We start from the raw sequence: 17068 nt of genomic DNA, 5'->3' as shown, positions 1-17068 counted from the left end.
AGGTCAAGCCCACTGATGCTCCAGGTACTGAGAGGGGAGCTAACTCATCAGCACTGGAGAGGAGCACAGGGCCCAGGCCTTCAAGGAACCAAGCAAAGTTGGCTCAATTCAGCAGATGCTCCTAATCAGATCAAAGAAACACCACTGGGGTAAGGCTAAAATGGCCTACAAGTTGGCTACATAATCAGTTCTGGACCAACGGGGTTTGAAGATAGGAATAATACTGGTTTCTGGAGGGGGAGGACAGCTAGAAGCACTGAGGGCCAGGCCTTTTCTGTGCATTCATATGCTTGTGGTCAACAAGTGACAGCTTCTACTGCTTCTGCTGCCCATCAGACAGCATTTCCAGGGCTGCCAGCTCTGGAGCCTTGGGTGTCTCACTAACAGGGGTCACAAATTCAAATGGCCAGAGGGGCTGGGCAGGAAATACAAACAAGTGAAGCAGTCCACATGGAGACAGGTAAGCTAGAGAGCATGTTCCCCTTCTGGACAGGGCAGCCCCTGCTCAGCTGTAGCTGGATAGGTTGCCTCATGCGGGTGCAGGCCCAGGATTACCTGAAGAAATGTGAATCTTTACATAAACTCTTGACTTTTAAATGTTGGCAGCAGACCAAACCAAACACAACTACCAGCCATATCTGGCCCCAGCCCTCCCAGTTTGTAGCCTCTGATCTGGTGGCTGGACAAGAACTGACCAGGTGCCATAAACACCCCTGGCCACACTTCTGAGGCCTTGGGGGAAGAAAGGTCTCGAGAACCTGACTGGAGAACAGGCCTGGGAAGTGCAGCAGCTGGCAACATCCCTACTTGCTACTCTGCTGAAGAGCAGAGCAGAGAGAAAACCAAAGGGTCTTTCCACTGGAAGCAAGTGAGGCCTTCAAAGGGCCCTAGACAAGAATCAAAGATGAGATCACTCAGGTGGCTCAAGAAGGGAAAAGGATTTATTAGCCCATTTCCAGGACAGGGACCCGGGGGCAGTGGCTGGGTTCAGTGTTCTCACATTCACAGGGAAGAAAAGGCAGCCGCGAGACCGCCTGGCTGCCTTCACTCGTTCTGATCTACACAGCTTTGTGCTCACAAAATCCATCCTCTCCTCCCCCATGGAGGACACAGGGCTCGGGGTGCCGACCTAGGAGGGTACCAATGGCTTGGCTTGATTCTCAGCCTTTGCAGGCGAAGCTTGGGCTGGAGATCCAGGGCATCCGCCATTCCATTCACAAGGAGCAAACCTCAGGTCTAGGAGGAACGGCCGTGGGGACGGCAAGCCCTTCTGAAGGTCTGCAGCACCGGCCCCACAGCACCGGCTGCTCCCACGCCTTGATGCTTCCCGGAGAGTTTAACTTTATTTAGAAACAAGACGAAAATCCAAGCAGCATTAATTTAGGGGAACAAAAACGATTTAAAAAAAAACCATGGAGGGGCAGGACAAGGAGTTGGCAAGCATCCAGAAGAGGAGGAGGAGGAAGGAGGAGGAAGAGCCAGTATTCCACCAGGTGCCCAGTGTGCTTCTGCGTCTCTGCGGCCGGGGGGGCCCTTCCTTCCTGCTCCCCGGCTGGCGGCCAAACAGCAGAGGGGACGCTGTAGTGACTTTAGGACAAGCCCTGGACCCCTGTCCGGCCACCGACATGGGGCATGCTGTGGATTTACCCCAATCAACCTCCCACCTTCACCCGAGTGAAGAAGCTTTTAACTCTCCTGTCCAAAGTCCTCTGAGAATTTCTTCACTTTCAGGAGGTCCTCTGCATTCACGGTAGGCCGAGTGGTGGCCAAAGACCGGAGCATGTCCGACTGCAAAGACAAGAGCGTGCAGCTGAGGAGGAGCCGGCTCCAGGTCCTCAGCCTCATCGCATCGCAGACCCAGGCAGAGGCCTGCCTTCGAGGTCAGCCCTGGTCCCAAGTGCAGAACTCCCTATGGCTGCCTGACTTCTGCCTGAATGCCTCCCGTGACAGGGACACTCTTCCCTCCTGAGGCAGCTCATGTCACTTCTAGACAGGCCTACTTCTGGTCTGAAAGAATCTAAGCTCCCATCATCTGTTAACTCCCGCAAGAAACTCTTTCTAACTGCACGCCCACCAGGCCAGCCACAATGGCAGACACTTGCCACACAGAAAGGGCAAGACTAGGATAAGGAGAGGTCAAGACTAATCAGGTGAGAAGCTGCCTGTGCAAATGCATCAAATCAAACCATGCCGACATATATTTATTTCTGTGTACAAAATAAACCAAAGCCATGGAATCATGTAGTCACTTCATCTGGCCTTTACTCTTCTTGCTGAAGAAAATAAAATGCTAATAATATGGCCTCCATCCCCGGCCCCCAGTGAGGTCAATGGCAGGAGCCCCAGCTACCAAGAGCTCCAAAGGCCATTCTCTGTTCAGAAGGAGCCACAACAGCCCAGGACAGAGGAGAGCCGCTTATTTTTACTCTTGAACTCAAGCCCCCAGTCTTCTGGGTTCTGTGCAGTTCTCTCTCCCAGCTGGCCACTTACCATGCAAACCACAGGCTCTAAGAGTTTGTCACTAGGGACATCCATCCAAGTCATCTCCATGGCTCCTGGGTCCCCTGGTGAGCATGGGGTCAGGAGGTCATCAATCATAATGCTAGGGTTGGTGCGGGAAGGGCCACAGACCTGAAATGAAACAGTAGTTTGACTGGCTGGAGGGGCTGCCCCTCACTCTTTGGGGAAGGGGCAGGACACCTCAAATTTCTGAGTCCTGAAGAGAAGGTAATGGTAGAGTAAGAAGGAATGCCTGGGTTTCTAGGCCATCAGTCTGAGGAGGGATGGCTCCTTCAAAGCTCTCAGGCTGGGTAGTCAAAGTTGTTCCAAGTCTGATTCAGAGGTCAGAGGTGGTTAGCGTGCTATTCCAGCTATGGTTTTCCAAAATCTCAATTTATGGCCCAAAATGCCTTGATATCTTCCTATTCCTCATTAACTTCATTAAATCTCACCATGAACGCAGTGACATCAAAAATGTTTTTCCAACCGAAGTCTGCTCCATTGGCAACATTCCCCCAAACATCCCCAACTCTTCACTCAAATGTCACCCTGTGTGGTCTGTCCTTTAAGGGTGCAACCTGCCCTCCCCGCTCCAAACCTAGGAAACACCAGACCTCCCGCCCCTGCTCTCTTCTCCCTCATGACCCTCCAGGAAGCGAGTCTTTACTTGTTTGTTGTCTGTCTCCCTACCAGGAAGGAGGGTCCTGGAGGGCAGGAATTTTTGTCTGCTGTTGTCACGAATGTCTCCCCAGCACCTAGAACAGTGCCAGGCACTTAGAAGACCCTCAGCAGACACTTGGCAGAGATCTGCTGCGTGAATGGAGGTCCTCCTTACAGTGTGTGATTTGGTACCCACCCCTTTCACACAATGAGTAGCGTCCACCATGCACAACAGCACCGTGCTGACTGCGGGGGTGGCAGAGGTGACTAGCATGGTGCCTTGTCCTCTAATTTCACACAGTCTGAGACAGTCACACTCAAGCAAGGAGAACTGCAGGGACGGGGAGAGCAGGTGCAACCCAGCCCCTAGAGCCAGGGGGCTCACTTTGCACTTGCCCTTGGTTCCCCAGGAGACCCAAGATGTGTCACCTGAGCAGCAGGGGAGCTGGCAAAAAAAGCCGCTACCCCCTTTCCTGTGACACTTTCTAAGCCATCATTGCCGGTGCACTCACCTTTTTGAAGTGTGTTGCTGACTGTACTTTTCTAACAGGCTGCATGAGGGAGTCACGCACGATGACACTGATGTCTGCACCAGAGTAGCCTTCCGTCTTCCGGGCCAGCTCCTGGATGTTGGCATCCGTGAGGTTGTGGGGAGTGCTCCCCAGATGCAACCGGAACATCTGGGCGCGGGCAGCCTCCTCCGGCAACGGGATGTAAATTCGCTTTTCAAACCTAGAGAGCCAAGCACATGGGGGCACTTGGGAGCAGATGGCGGAATGGTCTCAATGGAGAGGGGCAGTGGGCCCTCCAGAAGCCGCTTCACTAAGGGCTCTGCTCACTGTGCAGACACGGAGAAGCCTCCAGAGAAAAGGGGTCAGGCTGCACCCGACTGCCAGCAGCAGGTTGACCGTGGCTGGAGAAAGACCTCTTACTGGGGAAGACTCACCTCCTTCTAATGGCCGAATCCAATACCCACGGGATGTTTGTGGCACCAAGAACCAGAGTCCCATCGTTGTTATTCCCCACCCCTGTGGAGAAAGGGAACAGACGCTGACCCAGAACACCTGCAAGGATCAGTCAGAACCTGCGGGAAGGACTCAGAGGCTTTGTGTCCTGAACTAGCGCCATCCCTGTGCAACCACCAGCAGGGGCCCAACTGGCTTCGCTGGGGCAAAGCGCCCTACAGGCCTGCCTGCCCCAGGAGGGGCGCAGAGGCCGCAGTAACCTCTCCACAATGACCACCTGAGGAGATGGAGCTGCGAACTGCTTCTCTGATACTTCCCTCTACCCTAAGGAGAACTAACTCCAGCCACAGCTAATAACGAAGCCCTGGGCTGGCCTTAGATGGAAGGAGAACCAGGGAGGGGACCTGGGACTGGCACGCACCCTGCATCTGGACCAAGAACTCTGTTTTGATCCTTCGGGCAGCCTCGCTCTCATTTTCATTGCGGGAGCCGCAGAGGGAATCCACCTCGTCGATGAAGATGATGGAGGGCTTGTGCTGCCTGGCCAGCTCAAACAGGTTCTTGACTAGCCTGTGAAGGTGGGAAATGGGGTTGGGATCCAGACACCCACAGACATGCCCGGTCAGGGTCCCAGTCACCACTTCTCTCCTCTCGCCCTTCCCATGAGGAGGTCGAGACTACAGTCATGCTTGATTTCAGAAAACATGGTGGCAACAAATCCTCTGGCAGCACTATACCAAGAGGAAGAGCAAGCCTTGGCATCAGCTTCAAATCCTGGCAGCCCCATTCCTTAGCTCTGGACTTAGGACAAGTCACTTCCCTTCCTCTCAGCCTCAGTTTCATCATCTGCAAAATGGAGTCAGTATGGGGAACAGTTAACTATGTAAAGTCTCCACAGAGGACACTCACCTGGTACCCAATTATTGTGAGGGCCTGTCTCTTCCCTTCATGAAGACTCAACTCTGCCTAGTTCCCTTTCAATTTCAGCTGTTTGTCAGGATGGTGTCCCACCCAAGAAGCTGGCAAGATACCCCTCTCCTGACTACTTCTCCCTGACATCCAACAGCGGCTCCTCTGGGAGGTGACTCCAAGGGCAGGGGAGCTGGACCACGAGCAGCTGCCGGCACTGCCAGCAGAGCAGGAGCTGGCAGCTGACTTACTTCTCACTCTCCCCCAACCACTTAGACATCAGGTCTGAGGACGACACAGAGAAGAAGGTGGAGTTGTTGGCCTCTGTTGCCACCGCTTTGGCGAGGTAAGACTTCCCTGTGCCAGGGGGTCCAAAGAGCAGTATGCCTCGCCAAGGGGTACGCTTGCCTACGAGAAAGAGTAAACTGAAGTGAGCTTCCTCTTGAGAGGGGAAAGGGAACAGAAAAAAGCAGAGGGGGGGCTGGCCCCGTGGCCGAGTGGTTAAGGTCGCGCGCTCTGCTGCAGGCGGCCCAGTGTTTCGTTGGTTCGAATCCTGGGCGCGGACATGGCACTGCCCATCAAACCACGCTGAGGCAGCATCCCACATGCCACAAATAGAAGGACCCACAACAAAGAATATACAACTGTGTACCGGGGGGCTTTGGGGAGAAAAAGGAAAAAAATAAAATCTTAGTCACTGTAAATAGTCAGAAAGGACTAGTTCTGCAAGACAACTGACTCTAGGAGTAAAGGGAACTAAATACCTGCTGAGAGCTTGGTCCTAGCCGAGTCGCCACCTGTTCCTAGACACCTCAGGGTGGGAACCCCGGGCTCCCTTGGAAGCCCGATATTTTTATATCTGGGCCTAAAGCAGCTCAACTCTTACCTGTGAACAAGTGTGGGAATTTAATTGGCAAAATAACAGCTTCTTTGAGGGCCTCCTTGGCCCCCTCCAGCCCGGCCACATCACTCCACCGAATGTTGGGCTTCTCCATCACGACAGCACCTGCACGAGGATGCAGAGCCTTCAACCCGGAGCCTGATGGATGAGCCTGAGCCGACCCACCATGGGGCCCCCACCACATCCCCCTGCCACTGCCACGGAGCCTCCAGCCTCTTACCCATCAGTTGTTCCTGCAATTTCTTTTTCTCTGGATTATCCCCTTCACTGTCACTATCACTGCTGGGAAAGGAGACAGAAGACGACAGGCTAGAGCAAGAGGCAGCTGGCAAAGAGGCTCTCAGGGCAAGGCCAGGCTCTGGCTGCCAGCACAGTGGGCAAGGGATGCTTTCCTCGCTTAACAGTGCTGAGAGACCCGCAAACACGTACCTCAGGGATGTTAGCGCCACATGTTACCAGCACTTCCCTCTGGATCCTCCAGGAAATACTCATAACCCATCCTTGTTTCTTCACAAAGGGAATAAGAAGAGAGACGTGTGTCCTCTCTACAAGGCTGGTGAGGGACATGTGCTTTGGCTGGACTTCAAGAGCAGCAGGGCAAGTAATTGGAGCTGTCACTCACCTTTCATACAGACTTAAAATCAGACAGCAAGAGGCTATGACTCAGAGAAGAGGTGAACCTTAAGTATAAAGGGGAGCACCTGAAAAAGCAACAGTCTCTGGTCTCCCGCAGGACAGGTCCCTATCTGGACATAAGTGATGTACTACCCTCAGAACTCTTCCAGCCGTCCTGGAGATGCTTGGCCTCCTGCCCCTTCCTCGGTATATCTCCTACTCTGGGGAATCTAAACACGGTGCATCCTCTCCACCCAGGAGCAGAGCCTCTCACCTCTGGTGAGGCAGCTGACACAGCACCCCTCTCTCCTACTCCATGACCCTCCTGCTGGGGACCCTCCCCCACCTCCAGGACACCACTGGCCTTTGTGCTCAGCTAACTGGAATCTCCACAGTGGGCAAACCACAGATGTGAGGTGAGAGGCTATGGAGGGAATGCTGGCTTTGAAGTATGAAACAGAAGCCCTGGGTGCGGGTCCAGATCCCATCAAGTACCAGTTCTGGGACCCTGGCAATCTCTGAGCCTCTCTGAGTCTACAGCCACATCCATCAGATGAAGATGAAAACTCTGACAACAGCAGCTGACATTTATTTAATCCTTACTGCACAGCAAGCTTGATTCTCAGGACTTTACCCACATCATCTCATTTGCTCCTTGGAGCAACACGAGGAGGGAAGTCCCATTATCTTCCTCCTCCAACAGATGAGGAGCATGAGGCGGGGGGCGGGGGGCAGGTCATCATGGCACTCATCCAAGGTCACATGACTAGGAGGTGGCAGAACCAGGTCATACCCTGAGAGCCTGGCTGCAGAGTCCAAGGCTCATAACCTCCATGCTGGCTCCCCATCTCACCCACAGCTTTTCTGCGCGGACTCAATGAGATGACGTACATGGAAGCATTCTGGGAAGTGCTTGATGAAAGCAGTTGTGGGCATTACCACTATTACACCGTGGAAGTCTAAGGCAGCATTAGCACCAAGAATGACAGCGACACAGGAAAACGGCCCATGCTGGTGGGGAACCTGGCCGGCCCTCCATTCCTGTACTCACCCCTTGCTCTCACTCTGATTCTCTTTGACTGGCTTCTTGCTGTGCTTCTCTTTGTTTCGTAAATAATCCTTCAGCTTCTCTGCCCGGTCTAGGTACTGCATGCACTTGGCTCGAATACTCTCCTTGGCCTTGTCGCTGTGTGCCTCATCTGCAAAAGGGGAACCAGAGAAGGGTCCCTCTGAGCCCCCATGTGCCCACCGTCCTCTTGAAGGGGACCTGTGGCTGGGGAAGAGCCCGTGTGTGACTCACATTTGATAGCATGTAGGAAATACTCCACGGCATGCTGGTAGAGCCGGAGCGCCTCCTCGTAATTCTTGGCTTTATCCTCTTCTGTGGCTTTCGTCACCAGATCAATGGCTTTCTGGAAAGGCAAAGCAAATAACTCAGTGCTTCCCAAGAGACCCAGAAAGCCCTTGGGGTCTCAGGCAGCAGGATACACTGACAGACATTGCCAGGCCTGTGGATTTGTCAGTCACAGATCATTATGTTGACCTACTTTTCCAATATCAACTAGAAAGTCCTTAAAAGGAAGATTTAAAAGATAGCCATCCCTCTTCAAAATATGCTCATACAGTTAAAAGCAATCTCCTTCTCAGTCCTCACTCTGGATTTCACCAAGTGGAAACCTGATCAAATATCTCAGGTTAGGGCTCAAGGGGAGTTCACTTTCTGTTCCATGGCCTCAAGGGAAAGAGAAACGGATCTGGACTCAGAGCCTGTAAAAGAGGAAACACTGGAACCAAGTGGTTGCTGTGTTGCTCAGCATGGAAGCCAGAAACCACACCTGACGTCGAGCACCAGAGAAGAGCCAGCCAACTAGGAAAGTCCTTCATCGATCTGAGAGTTTCTATGAGATGGACTCAAAGGGATCCCTACCTCCTTCTCCTGGCCCACCTCACTACTCTAGGATGAAAGGAGAAGACAGTTTTCCTAAAGTTGATCCCTAGGAAGGGGATGCTTAGACCCTGGGTCAATATACCAGTAACTCCAGTAAAAAAGTGCTTGCAGGCTGGTCCGGTGGCACAGCAGTTAAGTTCGCACGTTCTGCTTTTGGTGGCCCGGGGTTCGCCGGTTCGGATCCCGGGTGCAGACATGGCACCGCTGGGCAAAAGCCATGCTGTGCTAGGCGTCCCACATATAAAGTAGAGGAAGATGGGCATGGATGTTAGCTCAGGGCCAGTCTTCCTCAGCAAAAAGAGGATTGGCAGTAGTTAGCTCAGGGCTAATCTTCCTCAAAAAAAAAAAAAAGACAAGTGCTTGCTTACTCCAGAGGCATACGTGTGCTGCCAATTGAGGGGACCTGTCCTCTGGAACCCTCTGAGAACTTTGTGAGAGTGTCTTTGTGAATCTCATAAATCCTGGAGGCCTGTTCTAGACTGAACTTCAGGCATGCTGGACCTCTCAAGCAGCTGCCCCACTCCTACATATCCAGTTTTAGAAACCATGGCTTCACGAACCCAGGAAGCGTTAGCAGAATCACCCTCCTCAAGCTGAGGCAGCACTAGACGCCAGGCAGGCAGAGCTCACTACAGACACACAGTTCCGTCCTCAGCAAACAATAAACCTCCTGACCAGCTCTTGGCAGGGCCCGGGCATTTGTGTAGCCCATCCTCATCTGAAAATAAGAAATCTCAGAAAGACAGACACAGATAACACTACAAAACTAACAGACTGGGCTCAGTTGGGCCAGGCTGATGTTGAATGAACTCATCAGGTTGAAGAGCCAAGAAAAGGAGAAAGAGTGCTGGCTATTATTTTCAAGCTTCAGCTCCCTCCACTACCTACAAACAGAGAAAGGCCGGGAGCCCTGAACCTTCTTGGATGACAAGCTTAAACACAAGCTTCATGTGTCTACTTTCTCCCCCACGACCACCCTTCAGGGAAGACATGAAAGGGGCTGCTTCCGTCCCTGGTGGCTTTTCTTTTCCAGAACAAATAACTCCAGTTCCTTGGACTTTTTCACTTTAGATGCCTTCTTGCTAGGGTCTGTCCTTTTTTTTTTTTTTTTTTTTTTTAAAGACTGGCACCTGAGCTGACATCTATTGCCAATCTTCCTCCTCTTCTTTTTTTTCTTCTTCTCCCTGAAGCCCCTCGGTTTATAGTTGTATATTCTAGTTGTGAGTGCCTCCGGTTGTGGGGTCTGTCCTTTTGAAAGGTGGAGCTCAGAACAATACTCCAGATATGCTCTGCCCCTCCTACATGGCAGAGCAGACCCATCTCTTCCCCTCCTTCTAGATACTCAATTAATGCACCTAAGAGCACAATAAGATCTTTCTGGCAACCATGTACAGTTTTTCGCATGCAAGGGGCCTCAGTTACAATTTGAAGAGGAACAGTTTTGCATAACAAGAGCGTACAGTGACAAAACTGCCAGTCCTGCCACATCTCTAGTAACAGGTACAGCAAAGGATGAGGATGAAAGAATAAGTAGGGTAGAGAAGATGTGCTGAGAGAGGAGCTGGCAAACTTTCTGTAAAGGACCAGACAGTACATATTTTAGATTTTCCTGGCTATACAATCTCTGTAGCAACTACTCAACTCTGCCTTTGTAGCCCAAAAGCAGCCACAGACAATATGTAAACGAATGAGGGGGAATGTGTTCCAATAAAACTTTATTTATAGACACTGAAATTTGAATTTCAAGATTTTCATGTATCACAAAATATCCTTTTTTGCTAGCCACTTAAAAATGTAAAAACATATGACATTATGTTAAGTCAAAGGAGCCAGTCTCATAGGACATGTTATATGATTCCACTTATATGAACTGCCCAGAACAGGCAAATCCACAGGGACAGAAAGTAGATTAGTGGTTACCTAGGGCCGGGAGGGACAGAGGGATTGGAGCGTGACGGCTAAAGGGTGCAGGGTTTCTTTTCTGGGTGATGAAAATGTTCTAAAAGTGACTGTGGTGATGGTTGCAAAACTCTGTGAATATACTAAAAGCACTGAACTGTACACTTTAAGTGAGTGAATTGTATGGTATGTGAGTTATATCTTAATAAAGCTGTTTAAAAAAAAAAATGTAAAAAAACATTCTTAGTTTACAGGCCATACAAAAGCCAGGCAGGTACGATCTGCAGGCCATGTGTGCTGACCCCTCTGATAACAGAGCAGAGCTTCTGCTGGTGGACGCTGGGGTCTGGCTTTGAAGTCCAGATAATTCCTAACCTAGGACCACAATTTATTCTTTATGCTTCTCTTACTCCTTTTTCCTCCACCTAGAGTAACCATACCTCCTCCGCCTCCAGGTATCTGAATGCTACCCATCCTTTGACGGTCTGGCCAAATGCCCCTTCTTCCATGACATCTTGCCTAACTCCCGGAAGCACTGTATCTGCCATCACTTATTGAGCACTTACTATGTAGCAGACACAGTGTTAAGAATGCTTTACCTGAACTGCTCCATCTAGAACCACTGTCACAACGTCCCTATATTACCCCAATTTACTGACAGGATACCCGAGGCTCCAAGATCAAGTAGCTAGCCCAAGGTCACATGCTAGTGAGTGGGAGAGTGGAGACTCAAACCCAGGTCTGAGGCCTGAGCATGTTTACATCTTCCGGCCCAGCAGGACTGGCAGCACCCGGAGGGAGGGTCGGTCATGCATCCGGGCGGCGCCACCCCAGCACCACCCTGCACGATCTAGGGAATGAATGAAGGGTCGTTGGCCGAGTAGAGGAAATCGGAGACCGGGGGAGGAGCGGGGGGTTGTTGGCAGGGAGGCAGGAGGCGGCGGGAGGGCGCGCGGCCCGAGCTCCCCGGGCGGCGCCTGCGAGGCCCGGGTGAGGCTCACGCCGGGCGATCCCGGGGTGCCGGCGGCCCGCAGCGGCCTCGGGGCTCGGCCTGGCCGGGGGCACAGGGGAACTGGGGGGCGTTCTGGACGGGAGGCGGCCCTCGGCTCCGAGCGCGAGAAAAGAGAAACGGGCGGAGACGGCGACAGGGTGGCGGGGCGGGGGCCGCGAGGCCGGGCTCCGAAAGGCCGCCCGCCGGCCCGCAGGCCCCGCCGCGCCTCCTTCCGCCTCCGCAAGCCGGGCCGGGCCGCGCCGGGGTACCTGGAGGGTTGTCGTTGTCATTTCATCTCCTGGGTCCGCCCCACACCCCGCGGCGCTGCTGGCGGCCTCGGTCCGGCCCCGGGGAGCCGAGGGGCTGGGTCCGGCGCTGGGAGCCCGGCGAGTCGGCGCTGGGCGCGGGCAGAGCGGCCGCTGGCAGCCCGAGCCGAGTCCGAGGGCGAGCGAGGAGCGCGGCCCAGAGCGGTCAGGCCCGAGCCGCGCGGCTGCCCCCCGGCGGCCACAGCCGGCACTGCAGGCACCGCTCCTCTCGGCCACGGGGCGGCCCGGGTGAGGGCAGCGGCCGGGCCGGGGTGGGGCGGGGGCGGGGCCAAGAGCACAGCGAGGGCTGGGGAAACGGGGCGGGACCTGGGGCCGAGGGGGCGGGGCCAGAGGCGGGGTTGGGTAGAATCCTCAAGACCTGGACCGTACTTAGCACGAAACAATGCCTATAGGGCAGTTTTACTCTCAGAATAAGCCTGATTTCCCAGAGCTTTGGGTTCCTGATGTTTAATAGGGTATAATGATAATTGGTATCTACTTTGCCTGCTTTTTGGGAGGAGTGAGTGAGCTAGCTAATGTAAACACAGTGTACCTGACACTGAGGGCTCAGCCCGTGGTAACTGTTAATCATGATGCCGCTGGCTCTGTCTGAAGCCAGATTTGTTTTACTTTTCTTTTCTTTTTCTTTTTCTTTTTTTTTTTTTTTGGAAGATTGGCCCTGAGCTAACATCAGTGCCCATCTGCTTCCACTTTATATGTGGGATGCCTGCCACAGCATGGCTTGATAAGTGGTATGTAGGTTCGCACCAGGGATCCCAACCAGCGAACCCGGGCCCTGAAGAGGAACGTGCGAACTTAACAGCTGCGCCACTGGGCTGGCCCCTGTTTTACTTTTTAAATATTAACTCTTCTACGTTCCTCCTTAGGAAAGTGATTTTCTTAGACCTCCAAAGCTGAGGACTTTGCCCGGGGCGAACTTCAGCATAGCAGATTGGTCATTCACATTAATCAATTCGACAATATCCACTATGTGCCAGGCTCTGTGCTAGTTTCTGGGGATACAGCAATGATCAAAACAGCTCCAGGGGAGCCTACAGTCTGAGGACAATGATGATGTTCATCAGGAGATAATAAACATGTTGAAGACCATGTATGAAGGCCCATGTGCTATGTGAGCTTCTAACAGGCAATCTGCCCAAGGGGAGATCAGGAAAGGCTTCCATTTAAGTGGAGATTTGAAGGATGAGGCAGGAAAGAGCACTCCAGGTTGATGAGACAGCCTGTGCAAAGGCCCTGAAGCTCTGAGGAGGCCACTGGTGGAATTTAAGAAACTGGAAGAAGGCTCAGATAGCCAGAGAGCAGAAAGTAAGTCAAAGTCTCATGTGAACTGATGTTGGGGAGTTTGGCAGGGCCAGGACATTTGGCTATTGTAATGTCCTCATAATGTTGGCCAGGACATTTTTATTGTAAAAACAATGGGAAAGTGGGGTTTTTTGGATAAATGACTATAGCCCTAGTATGGAGAACAGATTGCAGGGATGGGGTGGTTATTGCATATGAAGCTATTGTGGTAGTCTACAAGAATGAGGGAAGCTTGGACTCAGGGGGCCGTGGAGAAACACACACAGAATGCAGAGGTTTTTGGAAGACAAATCTTAAGCACTTGGAAATGGATTGGATATGGGGTATGGTGAGGGGTAGGAGGGGACAGAGATGATTCCTGGGTTGCTGGCTTCAGCATCTGGACAGATGGTGTGCTACTGAGATGGAGAATACTGGACAAAGACTAGGTTTGCGGGGTGGAGGGTTGAGGAAGACACAAGTTTCAGGTGCCTTTGAAATATTGTGTCAGTTAAATATATGCATCTGGAAGTCGGAAGAAAGATGAGAGCTGGAGATGCACATCTGTGAGACAGCTGGGCATAGGTGGGAATGGAGCTGGGTGAATGAAGTCTCCTGGGAAGAACAGAGTGAGGGCGTGGTAAGGGGAGAGCCTAGGACAGCTTAGAGGTTTGTGGGCTGAGCAGAGGAGAATGAGCCTGCAAAAGAAGCTCAGAAAGACAGCTGGAGAGTTAGGACAGCCAGAAGAGTGTCTTGGAAGTCAAGGGAGGAGTGTCTCAGGGGGTTGGGGGAGGACAGTTGATAAGGAGAAGGGAGCACAGTACCTAATGCAGCTGAGAAGGCAGACAGTGATATGAAAGACACCAACGGCCTCGGCCAGAGGTGTTTCATTCAGGTGACGGAAGCAGAAGCCATAGTGCAGTGGGCCGGGAGTGAGAGGGTCATCAAGAAATGCTGTCATGAGGAGGGATAACTCTTTCAAGAAGTTTGGGGCAAAGACAGGGAGGCCTTGAGCAATAGCTGCAGGATTTGTGGGGTCCAGGAAGGACTTTTTGATGGTTGTTAATGGGAGAAGAGTTGAGCATGTTTAAAAAGCCAGTGGGAAGGCTCTAGTAGAAAAGGCTAACCAATGGGAATGGAATCAAAGCATATGTTGGAGAACTGACTTTAGCCACTATAGTGGGAGGGAAGACGATAGATGCCTACCCAGGTCAGCTGGAAGGTAACAAGAAGTTGAGAGAGTACCTGTGGATGGCTGCTCTTTTCTTGGTGAATTAGAGGGAAAGAGAATCTGCTGAGAGAGAGAGAAGGTGGGAGGCCTGGGGTTTGAGGAGAGTAAAGATGGTTTGAAAATCATTTCACATGAACCAGAAAGGACCAATGTTAAGGGCAAACCTGGTAAAGGTTGGCAACCTCTATAAATGTATAGATGCCAATTTGCCTTGGCTTTTTCTCCCCAGTACTCAGCTACTTGGGTGCAGGGAGATGGCCAGATTCATCCAGGTGACTGCTATGAGGACAGAGCAACAAGGGAAGCCACTGGTTTGGCAAGTGTGGTACTGTGATGGTAGGCTATGTGGAATTGCAGCCAGGGAAGGTGGGAAGCGAACAGGGAAAAGGTAAAAAAGTCAGTGGACTAATTGAGGACCCAAAAGGCTGAAGAAGAGTCACAGTGGGAGCATGCTGTAGAGGGGTGTTTGTTACTGATTTCAGAAATGGCTCTGTTTCAGCAACAACGCAGTCCACGGGGTGACCATGGGAGCAGGAGGACGGGTGAGATGCGGTGAAGGGGACATGATCGCACACAGGGAGATTGAGGAACCAGAAGGCCAGCGTGCTGAGCATCCCTGTGGACACTGGAGTCAGGATGACAGCTGGAGTGGCAGGACAAGGATGAGTCCAGGTGAGACGAGGAGGCACACACCCTTCAAGTCATTGCGTCTCAACTTCTACCCTGAATACTCTGCTCTTTCAGACTTGGACAGAGCTGAGTAGGGAGGCTTTCATTTGCTGTTAGGGCACGTGGCATAGTCGCTGTCCTTTTATATCATTGAGAGAGCAAGGCTGGTCTTTTACAGGGGCCTGGCACAAGATAGATACTTAATATCTGCTTGAAGAGTTAATAATTAACTTATCCTGAATTAATAAATGAGCAAAAAAAAAAAGAGGACACTAACTGGTGGATGAGAGTGAAGCAGAGAAGTTGAGACTATATTAATCCCACATGTTTGATGGGCTGCGTAAGTTGGGAGACAGAATTAAAATGAAAAGTCCCTATGATTAGAATGAAGAGGGCTGTATTAGTTTGCTAGGGCTGCCATAACAAAATACCACGGGGTGGCTTAAACAATATGAATTTATTTTCTCAAAATTCTGGAGGCTAGAAGTCCAAGATCAAGGTGTTCGCAGGGTTGGTTTGTTCGGAGGCCTCTTTCCTTGGCTTGCATGGAGCCATGCTTCTGCTGTGTCCTCACAGTCTTTCCTCTGTGTGTGTGCGCCCTGGTATCTCTGTGTCCAGATTGCCTCTTCTTACAAGGACGCCAGTCAGATTGGATTAGGGCCCACCCTGACGGCCTCGTTTTAACTGACTCACCTCTTTAAAGGCCCTTTCTCTAACAGTCACATTCTGAGGTGCTGGGGAGAGGGCTCAACATATGAATTTTGGTAGACATAATTCAGCCCATAGCAAGGGCTGGGTTCGAGATAACCTTGGCTATGTTCATCTTCCCTTCGTACTGCCTACTCAGCTTTTTTTGACTTCTTGCTTGGCGTCTGTCTTTCATGAGTCTGCCATCTACACACTGACCCTGCTTACAAGGCAGAGCTACCTAGGGAAGCTCCCCCTCCTAGAGGAAGCTCTGTCCTGAGCAGCTGCTTCTGATCGCAGGAAAGGGGTCTCCTCCCCATCTCACTTGGTCACCCATAGTTCACCTTCTCCTTGGATAGTGTCTTGAAAACAAACTCTGAGAACCACCCCAGTTCCTCAGTGGTGTTGCCATTGCTGGGGATCAGGGAGTAAGTGGAGGAAGGAAAGAGGGAATAAAGGCACTAAGTTATTTGTGGGCTGGCACACAGGCAGGTTGAGGCTTGCGGATTCTGAATCACATCAATAACTTCTTTTTCCTGGGAGCAGAAATCAGATTCTCAGCTCCCACACTTTAGAGCTCCTACACTTCAGGTAGAAAGTCATTGACTTGCAAATACACAATTCCATTTGCTTTCTTGCATAGCACTTTTCTAGATTTGATTCTGCTGATGCTGAGAACACGGCACTTGTCGTAAACCCAAGCTTGGGCCAGTGAGTCAACTCTGCTTGGCCAATATGGCCTAGTAAAATCAGACTATATAAACTCCAGCATTCTAGGGTTTGTGCCAAGTAGTGGGTTCTTAAGTTTGTTAAGGAACCCCTTGGAAGGGGGCCAAAAGCAGTGTGGAGGAGACGGAACAAAAACTGGGTTCAGGTGAATAACATTTTGGAGAGGTAGGGCCAGGCCAAAATTTTGCTGAGATTTATGCAAAGTGAGTGACTGAAACCCAAATAAATGGAGCACTGATGATTTCTCATATGATTCCTGAGAAACCATCCCCCACCTCATGCTCCTCTCCTCTCTGTGACTCAAAGTATGATAAAGCTCTGCTTGGTCCAATGATTAAGCTCCTATCACACAGAGTCAGTGGTGGAACTAGAACCCAAACTAAGTTTTTAAGAATTTGGAGTCACCCTAAATCTGCTTTAAAAAGGGCACCAGAAGAGACTGAGACATGACAACCAAATGTAACATGTAGCACTGGATAGGATCCTGTGCGGGAAAGGCAAAGGGGACATCATTGGAACGACTGGCACCATGTGAATGGGGTCTGTGGATGGAGTGGTAGTGCTGTACAATGTTATTTCCTGCCTGGGAGGGCTGTGTGGTGGCAATGCAGGCGAGCGTCCTTGTGTTTGGGAGGTACACACTAGAGAATTTAAGGGTTATGATAAGGCTGCATGTCAGAAAAAGACAAGAGGGCAATGGAACAAATGTGGTAAAATATTAACAATCGGGAAATTTGGGAGAAGGGGATCTAAGTATT

The 17068-nt window shown here is 51.5% G+C and overlaps 1 protein-coding gene across 2 annotated transcripts; it reads right to left on the bottom strand.

Moving 5' to 3' along the window:
- Positions 1 to 923: 923 nt before the first annotated feature.
- On the bottom strand, positions 924 to 12014 carry VPS4A (vacuolar protein sorting 4 homolog A). Of its 2 annotated transcripts, none has more exons than XM_023637209.2 (11): positions 11657 to 12014; positions 7850 to 7961; positions 7601 to 7748; positions 6155 to 6216; positions 5920 to 6039; positions 5285 to 5441; positions 4546 to 4694; positions 4106 to 4187; positions 3672 to 3891; positions 2491 to 2631; positions 924 to 1788 (listed from the first exon to the last, which is right to left on the bottom strand). In XM_023637209.2, the coding sequence occupies exons 1-11, from the start codon at positions 11675 to 11677 to the stop codon at positions 1687 to 1689; spliced, it is 1314 nt and encodes a 437-aa protein (XP_023492977.1). In that variant the 5' UTR covers positions 11678 to 12014; the 3' UTR covers positions 924 to 1686. The 2 variants fall into 2 exon arrangements, with proteins under 2 accessions (XP_023492977.1, XP_023492978.1); XM_023637210.2 differs by having other exon boundaries at positions 6155 to 6213; positions 11657 to 11971.
- Positions 12015 to 17068: the final 5054 nt, after the last annotated feature.

This window comes from Equus caballus, chromosome 3 (genome assembly GCF_041296265.1).
Source record: "Equus caballus isolate H_3958 breed thoroughbred chromosome 3, TB-T2T, whole genome shotgun sequence".
NCBI lineage: Eukaryota > Metazoa > Chordata > Mammalia > Perissodactyla > Equidae > Equus > Equus caballus.
This window is presented reverse-complemented; position numbering and strand designations above follow the sequence as displayed.

Bases quoted from the DNA above. Each gene is read 5' to 3' on its own strand.
- VPS4A (XM_023637209.2), bottom strand. From the start codon at position 11,677: ATGACAACGACAACCCTCCAG. The intron at 7,749-7,849 runs GTGAGTCACACA...CCCCTTTTGCAG, and splicing joins TTTCCTACATGCTATCAAAT to ATGAGGCACACAGCGACAAG. The intron at 5,442-5,919 runs GTAAGAGTTGAG...TCTTTCTCGTAG, and splicing joins ATTCCCACACTTGTTCACAG to GCAAGCGTACCCCTTGGCGA.